The 18,009-nt window shown below is 42.5% G+C and overlaps 2 protein-coding genes across 4 annotated transcripts in view; one reads left to right on the forward strand and one right to left on the reverse strand.

Moving 5' to 3' along the window:
• Positions 1-16,251, forward strand: part of BRCC3 (BRCA1/BRCA2-containing complex subunit 3) — a 65,997-nt gene extending 49,746 nt beyond the window's left edge. For 2 of the 3 annotated variants that reach the window (XM_064371562.1, XM_064371564.1), the window contains 4 exons: positions 5,799-5,930; positions 6,927-6,970; positions 8,914-9,083; positions 10,160-11,819. In XM_064371562.1, the coding sequence (XP_064227632.1) occupies positions 5,799-5,930; positions 6,927-6,970; positions 8,914-9,065 (328 nt within the window). In that variant the 3' untranslated portion in view covers positions 9,066-9,083; positions 10,160-11,819. Of the gene's footprint in view, positions 1-5,798; positions 5,931-6,926; positions 6,971-8,913; positions 9,084-10,159; positions 11,820-14,717 lie in introns of those variants that run through there. The other variant, XM_064371563.1, reaches the window with a different exon arrangement.
• CMC4 (C-X9-C motif containing 4) overlaps positions 1-18,009 on the reverse strand; it is a 93,423-nt gene that overhangs the window by 63,109 nt on the left and 12,305 nt on the right. The gene's annotated exons all lie outside the window — the stretch shown is intronic.

Consider the following 18,009-nt stretch of genomic DNA (forward strand, 5'->3'; position numbering starts at 1 on the left):
AATATGTTTTCTTTTTATTTTTTTTTTATTTTTATTTTTTATTTATTTATTTATTTTTATTGCATTTTAGGTTTTGGGGTACATGTGAAAAACATGCAAGGTTGTTGCATAGGCGCACACGTGGCAGTGTGATTTGCTGCCTTCCTCCCCTTCACCTATATGTGGCATTTCTCCCCATGCTATCTCTCCCCAACTCCCCACCCCCCGCTGTCCCCCTGACTCCCCCACAACAGACCCCCGTGTATAGTGCTCCCCTCCCTGTGTCCATGTGTTCTCATTGTTCAACACCCGCCTATGAGTGAGAACACGTGGTGTTTGATTTTCTGTTCTTGTGTCAGTTTGCTGAGAAGGATGGTTTCCAGGTTCTTCATCCATGTCCCCACAAAGGACGCGAACTCATCGTTTTTGATGGCTGCATAATATTCCATGGTGTATATGTGCCACATTTTCCCTGTCCAGTCTATCATCGATGGGCATTTGGGTTGGTTCCAGGTCTTTGCTATTGTAAACAGTGCCGCAATGAACATTCGTATGCATGTGTCCTTATAGTAGAATGATATATAATCCTTTGGATATATGCCCAGTAATGGGATTGCTGGGTCAAATGGAATTTCTATTTCTAGGTCCTTGAGGAATCGCCACACTGTCTTCCACAATGGTTGAACTAATTGACACTCCCACCAACAGTGTAAAAGTGTTCCTATTTCTCCACATCCTCTCCAGCATCTGTAGTCTCCAGATTTTTTAATGATCGCCATTCTAACTGGTGTGAGATGGTATCTCAATGTAGTTTTGATTTGCATTTCTCTAATGACCAGTGATGATGAGCATTTTTTCATATGCTTGTTGGCCTCATGTATGTCTTTTCAACAAAAATAGATGTTGTATTTTGTCAAATGTTTATGTCGTTTATAGACTAATTAGCTGTAGCCTTTTGTTATTTTGGTGATTGCTTTAGGGTTTTTTCACAGGGTCTGTCAACATTGTCACTATTGACATTTTGGGTCACATAGTTGTGTGTGGGGTTGGGGATGGGGGGTGCCATTCTGTGCAGTGTTGAATGTTTATCAGTATCCCTGACCTGCACCTACTAGGTGCCAATAGCCAATTGTCATAATCAGAAACGTCTCCAGACTTAGCCAAATGTTGCCTGCAGGGAAAAATTACCTGTGTAATTTTTTGATATACCAGTAGTTTATAACATACATTGGTTACATGTCACAGTCTGTCTTCAAATGATGTTTTACTGGTTCACACATAATATAAGAATCTTGCAACATCCTACTTTCATTTCTCCCCTCCTGGTCTTTGGGACACTGTGGTCAGACGTTTTCCCTGCATGTATGTCATAACCTTTACTTTAAATAGTTTATTATCTTTTCAAGAAATTTAAATAAGAAAAGCCTTTGTATTTAGCTGTATGGTTAACCATTTACCTTTAACCTTGCAAACACAAGCTGTCCTAGCCTTCCCAGAGTCTCAGCTCCATTTCCTCAACTCGGCATCTGCCAAACTCTACCCTGATCACTCCAGTTCTATTTTGGTTCATTCTAAGCATTCTCCTTTTCCATATTTGCAACTTTTTCCTTAAAAAGAAAGATTCCTTGCTTCTGCTAACCACAATGTTCACTTGTTACTCAGACCTAGAATATACAGAAAGTAGTTTCAGGATTGCTAATCTATATCACTGTGAAAGAAAAACCTACCAACTAGAAATCAATATTTGTTGACAGTTCTTTTTATTAAGCTGTATTGAGGCATAATTAACATGCGGAATTGCACATATTTAATGTACACATTTTGATGAATTTGTACATACGCCTGAGAGTATATACTCAAAATAGTTACTTGCATTTAGTCTTCTTCCCCTCTGACCACTTCAGTGTGGTTATATGATTCATTTAAAAATTTTTGCAATCTACCCATCTGACAAAGGGCTAAATATCCAGAATCTACAAGAACTAAAGCAGATTTACAAGAAAAAAACAAGCTCATTCAAAAGTGGGAAAAAGATATGAACAGACACTTTTCAAAAGAAGACATTTATGAGGCGAACAAACATGAAAAGATGCTCACCATCGCTGGTCATTAGAGAAATGCAAATCAAAACCACATTGAGATACCATCTCACGCCAGTTAGAATGGCGATCATTAAAAAATCTGGAGACAACAGATGCTGGAGAGGATGTGGAGAAATAGGAACACTTTTACACTGTTGGTGGGAGTGTCAATTAGTTCAACCATTGTGGAAGACAGTGTGGCGATTCCTGAAGGACCTAGAAATAGAAATTCCATTTGACCCAGCAATCCCATTACTGGGTATATACCCAAAGGTTTATAAATTGTTCAATTATAAAGACACATGCACACGTATGTTCACTGTGGCGCTGTTTACAGTGGCAAAGACCTGGAACCAACCCAAATGCCCATCAATGGTAGACTGGACAGGGAAAATGTGGCACATATACACCATGGAATATTATACAGCCATAAAAAAGATGAGTTCATGTCCTTTGTAGGGACATGGATGAATCTGGAAACCATCATTCTCAGCAAACTGACACAAGAACAGAAAACCAAATACCACATATTCTCACTCATAGGTGAGTGTTGAACAATAAGAACACTTGGGCACAGGGAAGGGAACATCACACACTGGCGTCTGTTGCGGGGTGGAGGGCCAGGGGAGGGACAGCGGGGAGTGGTGAGGTTGGGGATGGATAACATTGGGAGAAATGCCTGATGTAGGTGACGGGGGTGCTGGAGACAGCAAACCACCATGGCATGTGTATACCTATGCAACAATCCTGCAAGATCTGCACATGCACCCCAGAACTTAAAATGCAATAAAGAAAAAAGAAAACCAGGTTTTTCTTTTTTGTTTTTCATTTTAGGATTTTTTTAAACCCATACATCAACATGGTTCTGAAAATCAGACCTATATAGAGTTTATTTTGTATAGACTAAGATATGAATCTAATTCTATCTCTTTCTAAATGGCAATCCACCTGTTCCAAAATCACTGATTAAAAAGTTTATGTTAGGCCAGGCGCAGTGGCTCATGTCTGTAATCCTAGCACTTTGGGAGGCTGAGGCAGGTGGATCACTTGAGGTCATCACGAATTTGAGACCAGCCTGGCCAGGTTGGTGAAACCCTGTCTCTATTAAAAATACAAAAATTAACTGGGCATGGTGGTGGGTGCCTATAATCCCTGCTACTCGGGCGGCTGAGACAGTAGAATTGCTTGAACCTGGGAGGCAGAGGTTGCAGTGAGCCAGGATTGCACCACTGCACTCCAGCCTGGGCAACAGAGCCAGACTCCGTCTCAAAAAAAAAAAAAAAAAGCTTATCTTCACGTTAGCAATTTTACATGCCACCTTTTACCATACACGAAAGCTCCCTATTGACTTGGATCTATTTCTTAACTTTCTGTTCTATCTGTGCACTTAATTACCATCACATTAATTATAGCGGCTTTATTGTGTGTTTTATTATCTGTAGGGCTAGGGTCCATCGTAGCTTTTCTTTTTTTTTTTTTTTTTTTGATAATAGTTTTACTGAGATATAATTCACATATTATAAAATTCATTTCTTGAAAGTATATACTTTAATGTTTTTCGGTATATTCACCAGGTTACGCAACCATCACCATTAACGATAGAACATTTCCATCCCCTGAATAAGAAACCCATATCCGTTATCAGTCACTCCCCAATTCCCCTTATTACCCCCAGGTTCTGGTGACCACTAATCTGTTTTCTGTCTCTATGGATTTGACTATTCTGATCATTTTATATAAATAAAATAATACAATATGTGGTCTTTTAAGGCCAGGCGCGGTGGCTCACGCCTGTCATCCTAGCCCTTTGGGAGGCCGAGGTGGGTGGATCACCTGAGGTCAGGAGTTCAAGACAATATGCGGTCTTTTGTGATTGCTTTTTTCACTGAGCAAAGTGTTTTCAAGGCTCAGCCATGGCACACCATGCATCAATCCTTCATTCCTTGCTATGGCCAAATAATATTACATTGTATGGATATATCACATTTATCTCCTCATCAGCCGATGGATATTTGAGTTGCTTTCACTTTTTGACTATTGTGCATAGGGCTTCTATGAATTTTTTCTTTAATTGCATTTTAGGTTTTCACTCTTCTCTAGTTACTTGCAAAGTCACCAGTGAGGACGAAGGGAAGGCTTTTGAGTATGACAGGCAGTTACTTCTACATGTAATTGGAGCACCAGAAGTAGACAAAGAATGCCTAAGGAGATCGTGGCTAAGAATTCTCTAAAAACTGATTAACACTCATAGATTCATGAATCTCAGCCAATCACAAGCAATATAGATACAAGCAAAGTGACAGGACCATTATAGCGGCTAAAGGAATAAAAGATACATTACAAACAGTGGATCACGACACTGATAAGAATGATGGCTGACTTCTCATCAGAACCTTTGGAGGCTGTAAGACGGTGGGATGACATCTTTAATGTGCATAAAGGAAAAAGCTATCAACCCCAGAATTTTACATTAAGAGAAACAAAACATTTTTATGTAAAAAAAAAAACCAGGCAGAATTAATCTAGAGATATTTACTACAAGAAATATTAAAAGTTCTTCAGACTGAAAATAAAAGTTTTTAGATAACAGCACACCCTGACTGCTTGGGTGTAGGGAGGGGAGGGTTTGTCATGCCCCATCATTTGTGTTCCATCTAGGCTGTGCTATGGGGACTAGACGTGTTCTGCTGGGTGGGGAAGAGAGATGGGAAAGCTAGATCTTAAGCTGTCTTACCACCACGTGCCAGTGGGGTCTCCCAGTGCCAGGGGCCCTCAACCCGGATTCTCCACTGAACCCACTGGTACGTAGAGTTTAGGTGTATTTGGGGTAAGAAGTGGGTAGAGGTACATTCGTTGGCCTTAGTAACAAACATTTCTGTTTCTCCCACTGTAGCGTCAACATCTGAATATTTGTGAATTTCTTACCTATTCCACCCCCGGCCACCAAAAAGGGGAGAAAACGGGAAGTGAGGGCCACTGGTAAACACTGAGTTAGAACAAGTGACTAATCCCACCGACATAATGAATGTGATGGAGTCATTGAGGAGTCTGTAGTTCCTCTTCTCCAGAGATTTGTGATTAATTTGTTCAACCTCATTGGCAACTTCCTTACTGAAAACAGTATTAATTAGGTATTTCCCCTGCCTGGGGAGTAGACGTAAAGGCCTTGAGCTCACAGGGTTTCTCTTAAATTTACAGAAAGGGCCTTAGATTCTCTATGGGACTAGGGAATACCAGCTCTCCAGACGAGCCCAGTTTGAACTCTATCCACTCTGAAGTTGAGTCACTAAATGAATTACAGCAATGCTTAATCTTTGAAGTATGCTATATCCCAAAGTTTCAATTAAAACTATAGAGAACTTCTGATTATGACAACTCAGGTTTTAAAAACTGACCTGCAGGCCGGGCGCGGTGGCTCACGCCTGTAATCCCAGCACTTTGGGAGGCCGAGGCGGGTGGATCACGAGGTCAAGAGATCGAGACCATCCTGGTCAACATGTTGAAACCCCCGTCTCTACTAAACATACAAAAAATTAGCTGGGCATGGTGGCGCGTGCCTGTAATCCCAGCTACTCGGGAGGCTGAGGCAGGAGAATCGCCTGAACCCAGGAGGCGGAGGTTGCGGTGAGCCGAGATCGCGCCATTGCACTCCAGCCTGGGTAACAAGAGCGAAACTCTGACTCAAAAAAAGAGAGAGAGAAAAAAAAAAACAACTGACCTGCACTGATTGTCTCATAGGTATGAGAGAATCGAAATCCCAATCCATATTGTACCTCATGTCACGATCGGGAAAGTGTGCCTTGAATCAGCAGTAGAGCTGCCCAAGATCCTGTGCCAAGAGGAGCAGGATGCATACCGGAGGATCCACAGGTAGAGACCCTGTTCCCTCCTCTTCTCCGCTTCTCAGGACCTAGTCTCGCTTTTGTTGTGTGCTTTTATCTTTAGCTGCTCAACGCTTGAGGCCCCTCTCCTTTTGCCTCTCTGAGAAAAGTTTCTAGCAGTCTACAGTCATAATGTTCCTCACATTGTACGATCATTTCTTCAACATTTGTTTTTTTTCCTGCTTGCTTTGGAACTTTCAAGGGCAAGGACACTTTCTTTTCTGGTTGAGAAAATAGGATAATCCACCACATCTTAATCCTGTTGCCACTCACTAGGTCTTGCCCGATACATTTGTACTAATTCAGACATTTGGTGACAGAGAGCAATTTCAAAATTATCATTTTAGTTGTCTTTGAATAAAATCATATCCCCAGGCCGGGCGCGGTGGCTCAAGCCTGTAATCCCAGCACTTTGGGAGGCCGAGGTGGGTGGATCACGAGGTCGAGAGATCGAGACCATCCTGGTCAACGTGGTGAAACCCCATCTCTACTAAAAATACAAAAATTAGCTGGGCATGGTGATGTGCACCTGTAATCCCAGCACTTTGGGAGGCCAAGGCAGGTGGATCACGAGGTCAAGAGATCGAGACCATCCCGGTCAACATGGTGAAACCCCGTCTCTACTAAATAATACAAAAAATTAGCTGGGCACAGTGGCACGTGCCTGTAATCCCAGCTACTCAGGAGGCTGAGGCAGGAGAATTGCCTGAACCCAGGAGGCGGAGGTTGCGGTGAGCCGAGATCGCGCCATCGCACTCCAGTCTGGGTAACAAGAGCGAAACTCCGTCTCAAAAAAAACAAAAAAACAAAAAAAACATTATATCCCCAAATCATCAAAAAGTTAATATTGTGGATTTAAATACTACGTATTCATCTAATCCAGTTGGCAACGGTCAGATACAGTTTATTGTTGTTATTCTCCATGACCATTTGGTTTTCTGTTCACTGCTGCTTTGCCACTAACCTGAACTGTTTCATCCTTTAGCCTCACACATCTGGACTCAGTAACCAAGATCCATAATGGCTCAGGTAAGAATTTTTTCTTGAGTACTCAGACTTTGTTATTTCCCTGAAATACTCAGCTGACAGAAGCAAATTTAGTTTGAGTGAGTGAAGTGATGGGTACAAGTTGTCCTCAGGTTTCCTTTCTCAAGGGTTTTCCTGATCCTGATCCCAACATTGAGACACCACCTCATGCCAGTTACAATGGTGATCATTAAAAAAATCTGGAGACGGCCGGGTGCGGTGGCTCACGCCTGTAATCCCAGCACTTTGGGAGGCCGAGGCAGGCAGATCACCTGAGGTCAAGAGATCGAGACCATCCCGGTCAACATGGTGAAACCCCGTCTCTACTAAAAATACAAAAAATTAGCTGGGCACGGTGGCACGTGCCTGTAATCCCAGCTACTCAGGAGGCTGAGGCAGGAGAATTGCCTGAACCCAGGAGGCGGAGGTTGCGGTGAGCCGAGATCGCGCCATTGCACTCCAGCCTGGGTAACGAGAGCGAAACTCCGTCTCAAAAAAAAAAAAAAAAAATCTGGAGACAACAGATGCTGGAGAGGATGTGGAGAAATAGGAACACTCTTACACTGTTGGTGGGAGTGTAAATTAGTTCAACCATTGTGGAAGACAGTGTTTCGCTTCCTCAAGGACCTAGAAATAGAAATTCCATTTGACCCAGCCATCCCATTACTGGGTATATATCCAAAGGATTATAAATCATTCTATTATAAATTTCTATTTCTAGATCCTTGAGGAATCCCAACATTTCTTCTGAACCCTGGCTATCCATGAATGCTGTAAATACAGCCTAGGGTAAGAGAAGAGGAAAGACAGGAAGGAGATTTAGGGTAGACCTACTCAGTGCTGTTCTGGCACATGCTTCACAGACAGTTCTCAAGGAGCAGGGAGGACGCTGATCTGTTGTGTTTGTATGTTTCCATGGTGTGATGCCCTGGCATGGCTGGTTTCAAGCAACGAACATGGCATCAACCAGCTTACAAACTTCTTGCAATTTTAATAGCTGGCTGTTGTGGTTCCAGCATAACATTACCAGCCTGTTGTGGGAATTGAGAGAGGTGGACGGATAGACAGAAAGACAGATAAATGGGAAGGCATGCGGGAGAACATCTTTTGATGTCAATAAATATTAAAGTAATTCTTGTAGAAGGCAAAGGAACAAAAAGCTGAATACAATATATATACTAATTCACTTGTCCCTGACTTCCGGGTCATTCTCTTCCCTCTTCTCTAGTTACTCGCAAAGTCACCAGTGAGGAAGAAGGCAAGGCTTTTGAATGTTACAGGCAAATTACTTTTCTTTTTTTATTTTTATTTTTATTTTTTTGGGAGACAGAGTTTCGCTCTTGTTACCCAGGCTGGAGTGCGATGGTGCGAGCAATTCTCCTGCCTCAGCCTCCCGAGTAGCTGGGATTATAGGCACGCGCCACCGTGCCCAGCTAATTTTTCATATGTTTAGTAGAGACGGGGTTTCAACATGTTGACCAGGATGGTCTCGATCTCCCGACCTCGTGATCCACCCGCCTCGGCCTCCCAAAGTGCTGGGATTACAGGTTGTCAGCCACCACGCCCGGCATATATAACATTTGATGTACCTACAGGGCTCTCTGGGAATGTCAATTGTAGAAGGCTGACTTCTGGCCTATTGGGAGGTTATGGTGATTTACAGCACGGGAAGGTCTGAAAGGCTGGGGAAAGGAACCCTTCCGTGACTCTTAGGCCATCTTTCTGCAAGGCTTCCCTCTGGCTTATGGATTCAGGATGGCCTCCGAATGGGTATTTTCTATGCTCAGCTCTTCTGTATTTTCCCTGGCTGGGCATAGAAAATTGTTTACCAGTCCGAACCCTTCTTTCTGTGCTCGTGGCTGATGGTCCGTTGGTGACGGAGTGGGGACATGCTAGTGGACGCTGCTTTTCCACAATTATCTTCATCTTTATTTTTCCTGTTGAAGTGTTTACCAAGAATCTGTGCAGTCAGATGTCGGCCGTCAGTGGGCCTCTCCTGCAGTGGCTGGAGGACAGACTGGAGCAAAACCAGCAGCATTTGCGGGAATTGCAACAAGAAAAGGAAGAGCTTATGCAAGAACTTTCTTCTCTAGAATAAAGCAGGAGACAAAGCGGGGTAAAAAACTTCTTTTTCAATTTGTGTATGAACCACAGTCTAAAATGCACACAGCTCACATGCAGGCAGAGTATAGAACAGTGCTTTTTATATCCCAGTAGATAACTTTTCACAGGCAATCAGCACAGGATGGCTTCCTGACAGTTTAATTTGAGTTGACTGAACCCGCCTACCTATAACTGACCTATAAAGAGCATATGCAAGATGATTTAAGTAGACTAGGAAAGTTATTTTTAGAAACGCTCTGGGAGTTACATTGGCAAGGAGTATCTTATGAGAAAATGTCTGGGGAGGGTATTTTAAACATTTATATTTCCCTTTTAACTTGGAAGTCTTTATTTTCATTTTCAAATACATTCACTTGCTAGAATATTTCATGTTTCAATTTTGTAGGTATGATGCTTATGTTGGACCAGCAAATAATAAATCTAGTGTGAGTGGCAGGAAGCACCCCAGCTCTATGCCCTCATGGAGAGGGCAGTATCTTCCTTCTTCATTTCTAAAATATATATCCTGAGACACCTATTAAACATTGAATCTCTGCAGGTACCCTTTTTAACCAAACATGAGTTCTAGCATAGTTGACTCTGAAGTAAATTTCTATCGAGCAGATCCTATCATCTGCCTAGGAATTGCTATTATAATATAAATGTGTTTCCCCAGAAACATTTAGGACTTAGGATGTAATAAAAACCATGCTTTAAAAAGTCTGGTTGCATTACTCCTACCACGTAAAAGCACAAAATGATAAATGTATCTTCCGAAAAGACACAGAATGTGTGCTCGTTCCATACTGGAAACAAAGGATGCTTGTGGAATACTGGAGGTTAAGTGATAAAGGTTGTTTTCGGTTTCTGGTTTTCCTTGTTTTGCAAATTTCAAAGTGTCTTCTAGGACCACCTGCATCAGAATCACTTGAAGGTCAAACTCTGTCTCTCTGGGTAGAACCCAGAGATCTGTGTGAACTACTGAGCTGATTGAAAACCACTAGTCGTGAGCATATGCAATGTATAGGCTGTGGTTCCCCTAATTGCCCACAGCCACAGTTCTTCTCTATTATTTTTCTTTCCCTGTAGGAAAGATGAAAATATCCAGTGTAAAGTTAATTAAGCTAAATCAATTTTGAAGAAGAAAAAGTTGCAGGACTCACATGACCTGACTTCAAGCCTTACTAGAGAGCTGTAGTGATCATCACAGATGGTGTTGGCAGAGGAACAGACACAGAGAGAGCCCAGAAATAAACCCATATACATACACTCAAGTGATTCTGAAAAAGCGCAAAGCGATTCAGTGGAGGAAGAATAGCCTTTCCGACAAATCATGCTGGAGCAATGAGACACCCACAGCAAGCAGAAGAAACAACGTCTACTTAAACCTCACCTCTCATGTAAAATTTAACTCTAAACGTACAATGGGCTTACATGTAATACATACAACTATATCACTTTGAAAAAAGCCACAGGAGAAAAATCTTCAGGATCCTGGTGACAAGAACTTTGCCCCAAAAGCACAATCCATAAAGGGAAAAACCTGATATACTGGATTTCTTCAAAACTTAAACACTTTTGGTTTAAGAAGAGCAAAAGACAAGCTGCAGTGTGAGACGAATTATTTGCAAGCCATCTATCTGATCAATTTGGAATATATAATGTTTGCTCAAGACTCAACAGTAGTCCAGGCGTGGCAGCTCATGCTTCTAATCGCATCGCTTTGGGAGGCCAAGATGGGAGGAGTGATTGAGGTTAGGGGTTCGAGACCAGCTTGGGCAACACAGTGAGACTCTGTCTCTACAAAAAATGTTTTTAAAAATTAGCTGGGCACCATGACACACACCAGTAGTCCCAGCTACTAGGGAGGCGGGAGGATCACTTGAGCCCAGGAGTTTGAGGCTGCAGTGAGCTATGATCACACCACCACACTCCCACCTGGGTAAACAGACTGAGCCACAAAAATTCAACCATAAAAACAGTCCAATTAGAAAATGGGCAAAACACATGAATATATGTTTCACTGAAGAGGCTCTGTAAATGGCAAGTAAGCATATGAAAAGCCGTCAAACTCCACAGTCGAGGATACACACTGGATATTTCATACACTGCTGACAGGCACGGAAAATGGTACAGCCACTCTGGAAAAGAGTTTATAAATTTCTTATCGCGTTAAACGTAACACCCAGCAGTTGTGCTCCTGGACATTCATTCCACTGAAGTGGAAAGCTACCTTGTACTTGCACCCAGATATTCATAGCAGCTGTATTTGTAATACATAATTTGTAACAAACAGGTAAATGGTTGAACAAACCATCCGTTAATTTGTAACGGGTAATAAATGGTTAAACAAACCATCCATAATTTGCAATACCGCTCTGGAATGAAACCGAATTAACTGCTGATGTAAGAACGTGGGGGTGCCTCAGAGGTATTACAGTGAACCAAAAAAAGCCAGCCTTAAACGGTCATATACTGTATGATTGCATTTACATAAGATTCTTGACATGACAAAGTTATTGAAATGAAGAACAGATTAATGGTTGCCTGGGACAGGGACTGGAGAAGGTGTGGGGTACGTATGACTCTAAAGGGATGGCGTGAGGAGTTCCTCTGTATGATTCTGATGATTATAATAGTTGATTGTGAGGTTACGCACATGTGCTGAAGTTTATGGTCCTACATACACACAAATGCATGTAAAATCTGGTGATACTGAATAAAGTCTGTAGTCTAGACAGCAGTATAATATCCTTGTCAGTATCTTGGATATGAAGCTGTACTTAGAGTTACGAAAGACCATAGCACTGGAGGGGACTGGTAAATGATACGTGAGACTCTCTACGAGTTTTGCAACTTCCTCTAAGTATATAATTATTGCAAAATAAAATGCTGTGTAAGTTTTAAGTAAGGAACTGGGAGGTATGGTACCTGTTTTATGAAATAAGGAAAGGGTGACTGAAAATTTGAGAGGAAGAAAACGATCGGAATTTTTTTTTTTTTTTTTTTTTTTTGAGACGGAGTTTCGCTCTTGTTACCCAGGCTGGAGTGCAATGGCGCGATCTCGGTTCACCGCAACCTCCGCCTCCTGGGTTCAGGCGATCCTCCTGCCTCAGCCTCCTGAGTAGCTGGGACTACAGGCACGCGCCACCATGCCCAGCTAATTTTTTGTATTTTTAGTAGAGACGGGGTTTCACCATGTTGACCGGGATGGTCTCGATCTCTTGACCTCGTGATCCACCCACTCTTTTTTGAAGAGATAGGGTTTCAGCATGTTGCCCAGGCTGGTTGCAAACTACTGGGCTCAAGCAATCCACCCACGCTGGCCTCCCAAAGTGCTAGGATTACAGGCATGAACCACTGTGCCCGGCTTCCACTTGGCTGTCTCAATGGCACATAAAAATTAATATATCTAAACCCGAAATCACACTATATTCCCTTCCAACATTTCTCACCTCAGTGAATACTGAATGAAACATCCATTTGCAGAAACCAGAAACCAAATAGACGTTCTTAACATCTCTCTCCATCACCTCCTAAACTATTTATGTTGATATAGAGTTACAGCAATTTGAAATTCTTTTTCTAACCTAATAATTGAGTAATTTGTAGGATAAGCATGTGGGGGGAGGGGCAGGTACATGGAGGCGTCAAAGGAAGCAGGCTGGAATTACTGCATGAAGGTGTCAGAGTTTCCAGTTTCGTCGATCCATGGTCAGGTGGAGGGGCCGGGGGGGGGGACAGATCCAGTGGAAGTCACGATGTGCCAGTGCCCTCAGGGTGAGGAGGCGGCCAGCAATCTGCTAATCTGCTACATTAAGCCAATAGCTACATTCATTGAGTGAATAAATAAATCTATTGAGGAAAATGGGAGCTGGGTTTCTCGGCGTCAGACAAATTATTTGAAAGCATGCAAAGGAGGAAGGATAAAATGAATCTCATGGTATTGGAGTTTATACACAAACCCATATATATATATATGTGTACACACACACACAGACACACATATATATGTATGTGTGTCTGTGTGTGTGTATATATATACACACACACATATATATATCTCAGAGCTGAGAAAAGTATGTGTGTATGTACATACCTTTCTCAGCTCGGTCCACCAAGAGGCACTAGAAGTGACACCCAGTATAAGCACACTTGGCACCAAGATGCTGATTTTCAAATCCTCCACTAAAAGTGGAATAGAATTGAGAGTCGAGAAATAAGCCCACACATCTATGGTCAACTGATTTTCAACAAGGATGCCAACACTGTGGCATTGGACAAGTGGATATCCATGTGCAAAACAATGAAATGGGACTGAGACGCCACATAATAAATGCATATTAACTAAAAATGTACTGAAGACTTAAATTCGAGAGCTTAAACAATAAAAACTTTATAAGCAAACAGTAGCAAATCTTTATGACCTTGGTTTTTGCAGTAGATTCTTAGATATGACACCAAAAGTACAAGCAACGCATAAAAAATAAATTGGAATTTATGAAAGTTAAAACATTTTGTGCATCCAAAGACACGATCAGAAAGTAAAAACCCAAGACAGTGGCAGAAAATATTTACATATCCTCTGTATAAGAGTCTAGGCCGGGCGCGGTGGCTCACGCCTGTAATCCCAGCACTTTGGGAGGCCGAGGCAGGCGGATCACAAGGTCAAGAGATCGAGACCATCCCGGTCAACATGGTGAAACCGCGTCTCTACTAAAAATACAAAAATTGGGCTGGGCGCCATGGCTCACGCCTGTAATCCCAGCACTTTGGGAGGCCGAGGCAGGCGGATCACGAGGTCAAGAGATCGAGACCATCCCGGTCAACATGGTGAAACCCCGTCTCTACTAAAAATACAAAAAATTAGCTGGGGATGGTGGCGCGTTCCTGTAATCCCAGCTACTCAGGAGGTTGAGGCAGGAGAATTGCCTGAACCCGGGAGGCAGAGGTTGCAGTGAGCCGAGATCGTGCCATTGCACTCCAGCCTGGGTAACTAGAGCGAAACTCCATCTCAATAGAGAAATAAAAATCATGAGATTTGACTTTATACTCACCGGAATAAAAATGTAAGAGAATAACAAGTTCTGTTACTGTTGCTGAGGGTGTGGAGAAATTGTACACTACAGGTGGGAATATAAAACGGTGTAGTTGATTTGGAAAACTGGCTGATGGTTCCTCCACAAGTTATAGCATAAGACCCAGCAATTGCATTTCCAGGTGTATATCCCACAGAAATGAAGGCAGAAAACTCGCAGATGAATGCTCATGTGGTCTGTTCTTTAATGGAATATTATATGGCCATAAAAAGGAATGTACGAACCTGGAGGCCATTATGCTGAGTAAAATAATCCAGTCACAAAAGTCCATATAGTGTACGATGCCATTTATATGGACTGTCCATAAAAGGAAAGTCTATAGAGACAGAAGTAGATTAGTCATTGCCAGGGGTACAAGGGACTGGTGATAGAGGGTTGATGGCTAAGAGGGATGAGGTTTCCTTCTGAGGTGATGAAAATATTCTAAGTTGACTGCACTGATGGTTTTACAGCTCTATGACTGTACTAAAAACCATTAAATTGTTCACTTTAAATGGGAGAATTGTGTTGTAAGTAAATTATGTCTCAATAAAACTTTTTTTTTTAAGACACAAACAGAAGAAACGTCCCTGCAGCTTCTCTGACCTGTGCTCCCTGAACTCCCCGCCAAGGAGATAACACAAGCTCCTGGTCTGCATCAGCTATTGGTCGTTTTAGTGTCTGCTTTTGTTTAAAAAGAAAAAAGACCCAACTCCTTATACAGTTTGAATTGTACCTATTTGGGGATCTCTGAGTTTCTTGTATCTGGACATCTAAATCTCTTTACTAGACTTAGGAAGTTTTCAGCAAGACGACTGGATGATCAAGTTTCAGCCTCTCTCACAGCAGATGGCCCAAAGACACAGGAGCCTGAGGATGAATATCACTGGAATCCACACACTCATCAGATCTGTGCTGCCCAGGCAGCGGTCACTATTGAAAGATGGCATGGACTCAAAGGAAAACCTGAAAGGACAGTGGAATGGCCAAGGCTCACCCTCCAGTGTAACCCACACATATGACAGTATAATTAGTACCACATAATTAATCCTTCTCACTCTACCTTCGTTCCTTCCTGCCTACCTTTAGGACTGATCCTGAGATGATGACCGTTAAGGTGCTGCATGCATCAGAGATTAGATATGTCACAGGTACAAGGGATACAGACAAACAACTGCTGGGTCATCAGGGACAAGTTGGTATGCTTTGGATGTGTGTCCCCTCCAAATCCCATCTAGAAATGTGATCTCCAGTGTCGAAGGTGGGCCTAGTGAGAGCCATTTGGATCATGGGGGCAGATCCTCAAAATAATGAGTGAGTTTTTGCTCTGAGTTCATGTGAGATCTGGTTGTTTAAAAAAGTAGCACTCCACAGCTTCTGCACGGCCAAAGAAACAGTCATTAGACTGAACTGGCAACCAACACAATGTGAAAAAATTTTTGCCGTCTACCCATCTGATAAAGGGCTGATATCCAGAATCTACAAAGAACTAACACAGATTTACAAGAAAAAAACAAGCCCATTCAAAAATGGGCAAAGGATATGAACAGATACTTTACAAAACAAGACATACATGAGGCCAACAAGCATATGAAAAAATGCTCATCATCACTGGTCATTAGAGAAATGCAAATCAAAACCACATTGAGACACCATCTCACGCCAGTTAGAATGGTGATCATTAAAAAGTCTGGAGACAACAGATGCTGGAGAGGACGTGGAGAAATAGGAACACTTTTACACTGTTGGTGGGTGTGTAAATTAGTTCAACCATTGAGGAAGACAGTGTGGTGATTCCTCAAGGACCTAGAAATAGAAATGCCATTTGACCCAGCAATCCCATTACTGGGTATATATCCAAAGGATTATAAATCATTCTACTATAAAGACACATGCACACGAATGTTCATTGCAGCACAGTTTACAATAGCAAAGACCTGGAACCAGCCCAAATGCCCATCGATGATAGACTGGACAGGGAAAATGTGGCACATATACACCATGGAATATTATGCAGCCATCAAAAACGATGAGTTCGCGTCCTTTGTAGGGATGTGGATGAACCTGGAAACCATCATTCTCAGCAAACTGACACAAGAACACAAAATCAAACACCGCATGTTCTCACTCATAGGCGGGTGTTGAACAATGGGAACACATGGACACAGGGAGGGGAGCACTATACACTGGGGTCTGTTGGGGGGAAATGGGGAGGGACAGTGGGGGGTGGGGAGTTGGGGAGAGATAGCATGGGGAGAAATGCCACATATAGGTGAAGGGGAGGAAGGCAGCAAATCACACTGCCACGTATGCACCTATGCAACAGTCTTGCATGTTTTTCACATGTACCCCAAAACCTAAAATGCAATTAAAAAAAAAGTAGCACATCCCCCACTGCTTGGCTCCCACTCTCATGATGTAATACACCTGTTCCCCCTTTGCGTTCCACCGTGATGGTAAGCCTCCTAAGGCCCTCACAGGGTGCAGATGCGGATGCAATGTTTCCTGTACTGCTGGCAGAACTTGAACCATTTAAACCTCTTTATAAATTACCCACCCTCAGGTATTCCTTTGTAGCAATGCAAAGATGGAGTAATGAACAATTTAGGGACAAGAAGAGGATTGGAAAAAGGACCAGTAATATCAATCACATGGCTGTGAAAGGAGGCCAACACTCCTGACTGGTGGAGAAAGCACACTTTTTTTTTTTTTTTTTTTAAATAATAACAGAACAGTTCATTTATTGGGAGTTAGGAAATAAGTGACCCATCCTTCTGGGTGGGTGAAAATGTCTGGACTGGGAAAAAATCAGAGTATTTTACATTGTTAATTAAAATGTAAATAATATCTCTAGCTCCCAATCAGCTAGAAATTGAGACCCATGCTGGAAAACCCACTTTGAACCCTGTGAAGGCTATTTGTCTGCAGAGCATCTAAACCATTTAGCCCACACTGCCACCACCACTTTCAACTCAATGGCTGGCCAACGAATCTTTGTCTAAGGACTCTCAGAAACTTCCCAGGAACTGGTGACTCAAGTTGTTAACAGCCTCCATTCAAAACGATAGAATAAGATTAACTTTCTGGAAACTAACAAAACTCTTTTCTACAGGAGTTTCATAGAATGGGACCCTGATCTCAATTCAGCACATTGTCACTGCTGAGTTCATTACAACTTGTGTGAATAAGAAGCTACGTATACTAGCTTGCTGGTCTATCATTGCTAATATACACTGGTCTATTATTGCTAATATACGTGGTCATGTATATGACCGTGTGTACATGGTAATGGAACAGTAACACATTACCCAGGACTTCCTGCCGGTCAGCATCCCTGACTGCACCTGGGTTAACGAAATATTTAACTGACTTGGCTTCAGTTGGGGAGCCTAGCTGGACTCTATCCTCCAAGTGGGCATGATTAGAGAATCATTGTTATCTATGTTGCCCAAACAATCAGCATGTATTTGGTTAAGGCCCCTATAAGCACAATTAATTAGATCGTATTTCACGGGGTGGCCTGTGCTCCTGAGAATTCTTAGCCAGCTATTTGAAAACTAAGGGATGGAGTTGTAGAGAATGGATCTGCCATTCAGTGGTGGCCTTGAATGGCAACTCAGATCTGAGTCTTGGCAGGACATACTGTGATCCTCCCAGAACACAAGAGGATGGGAGGCTGGTGAAGCGCTGTTTCAAGGTTATCTCTAACTTCCTAATCTCCCCTAGGAGGCTGTCATGGAGACAGTTTCTCATCTCCTGAATACCGGTGAGGTCTGAGGCTATCTTGGTGCAGGGGACAAGGACATAGGGAGCTGGCACCATTGACCCATGTTCCTCTTGCTGTCTATGTAGGTAACAATC

Source organism: Aotus nancymaae, unplaced genomic scaffold, assembly GCF_030222135.1.
Source record: "Aotus nancymaae isolate 86718 unplaced genomic scaffold, 86718_ANA_hifiasm-v0.15.2.pri h1tg000138l, whole genome shotgun sequence".
Taxonomy (NCBI): Eukaryota; Metazoa; Chordata; class Mammalia; order Primates; family Aotidae; genus Aotus; species Aotus nancymaae.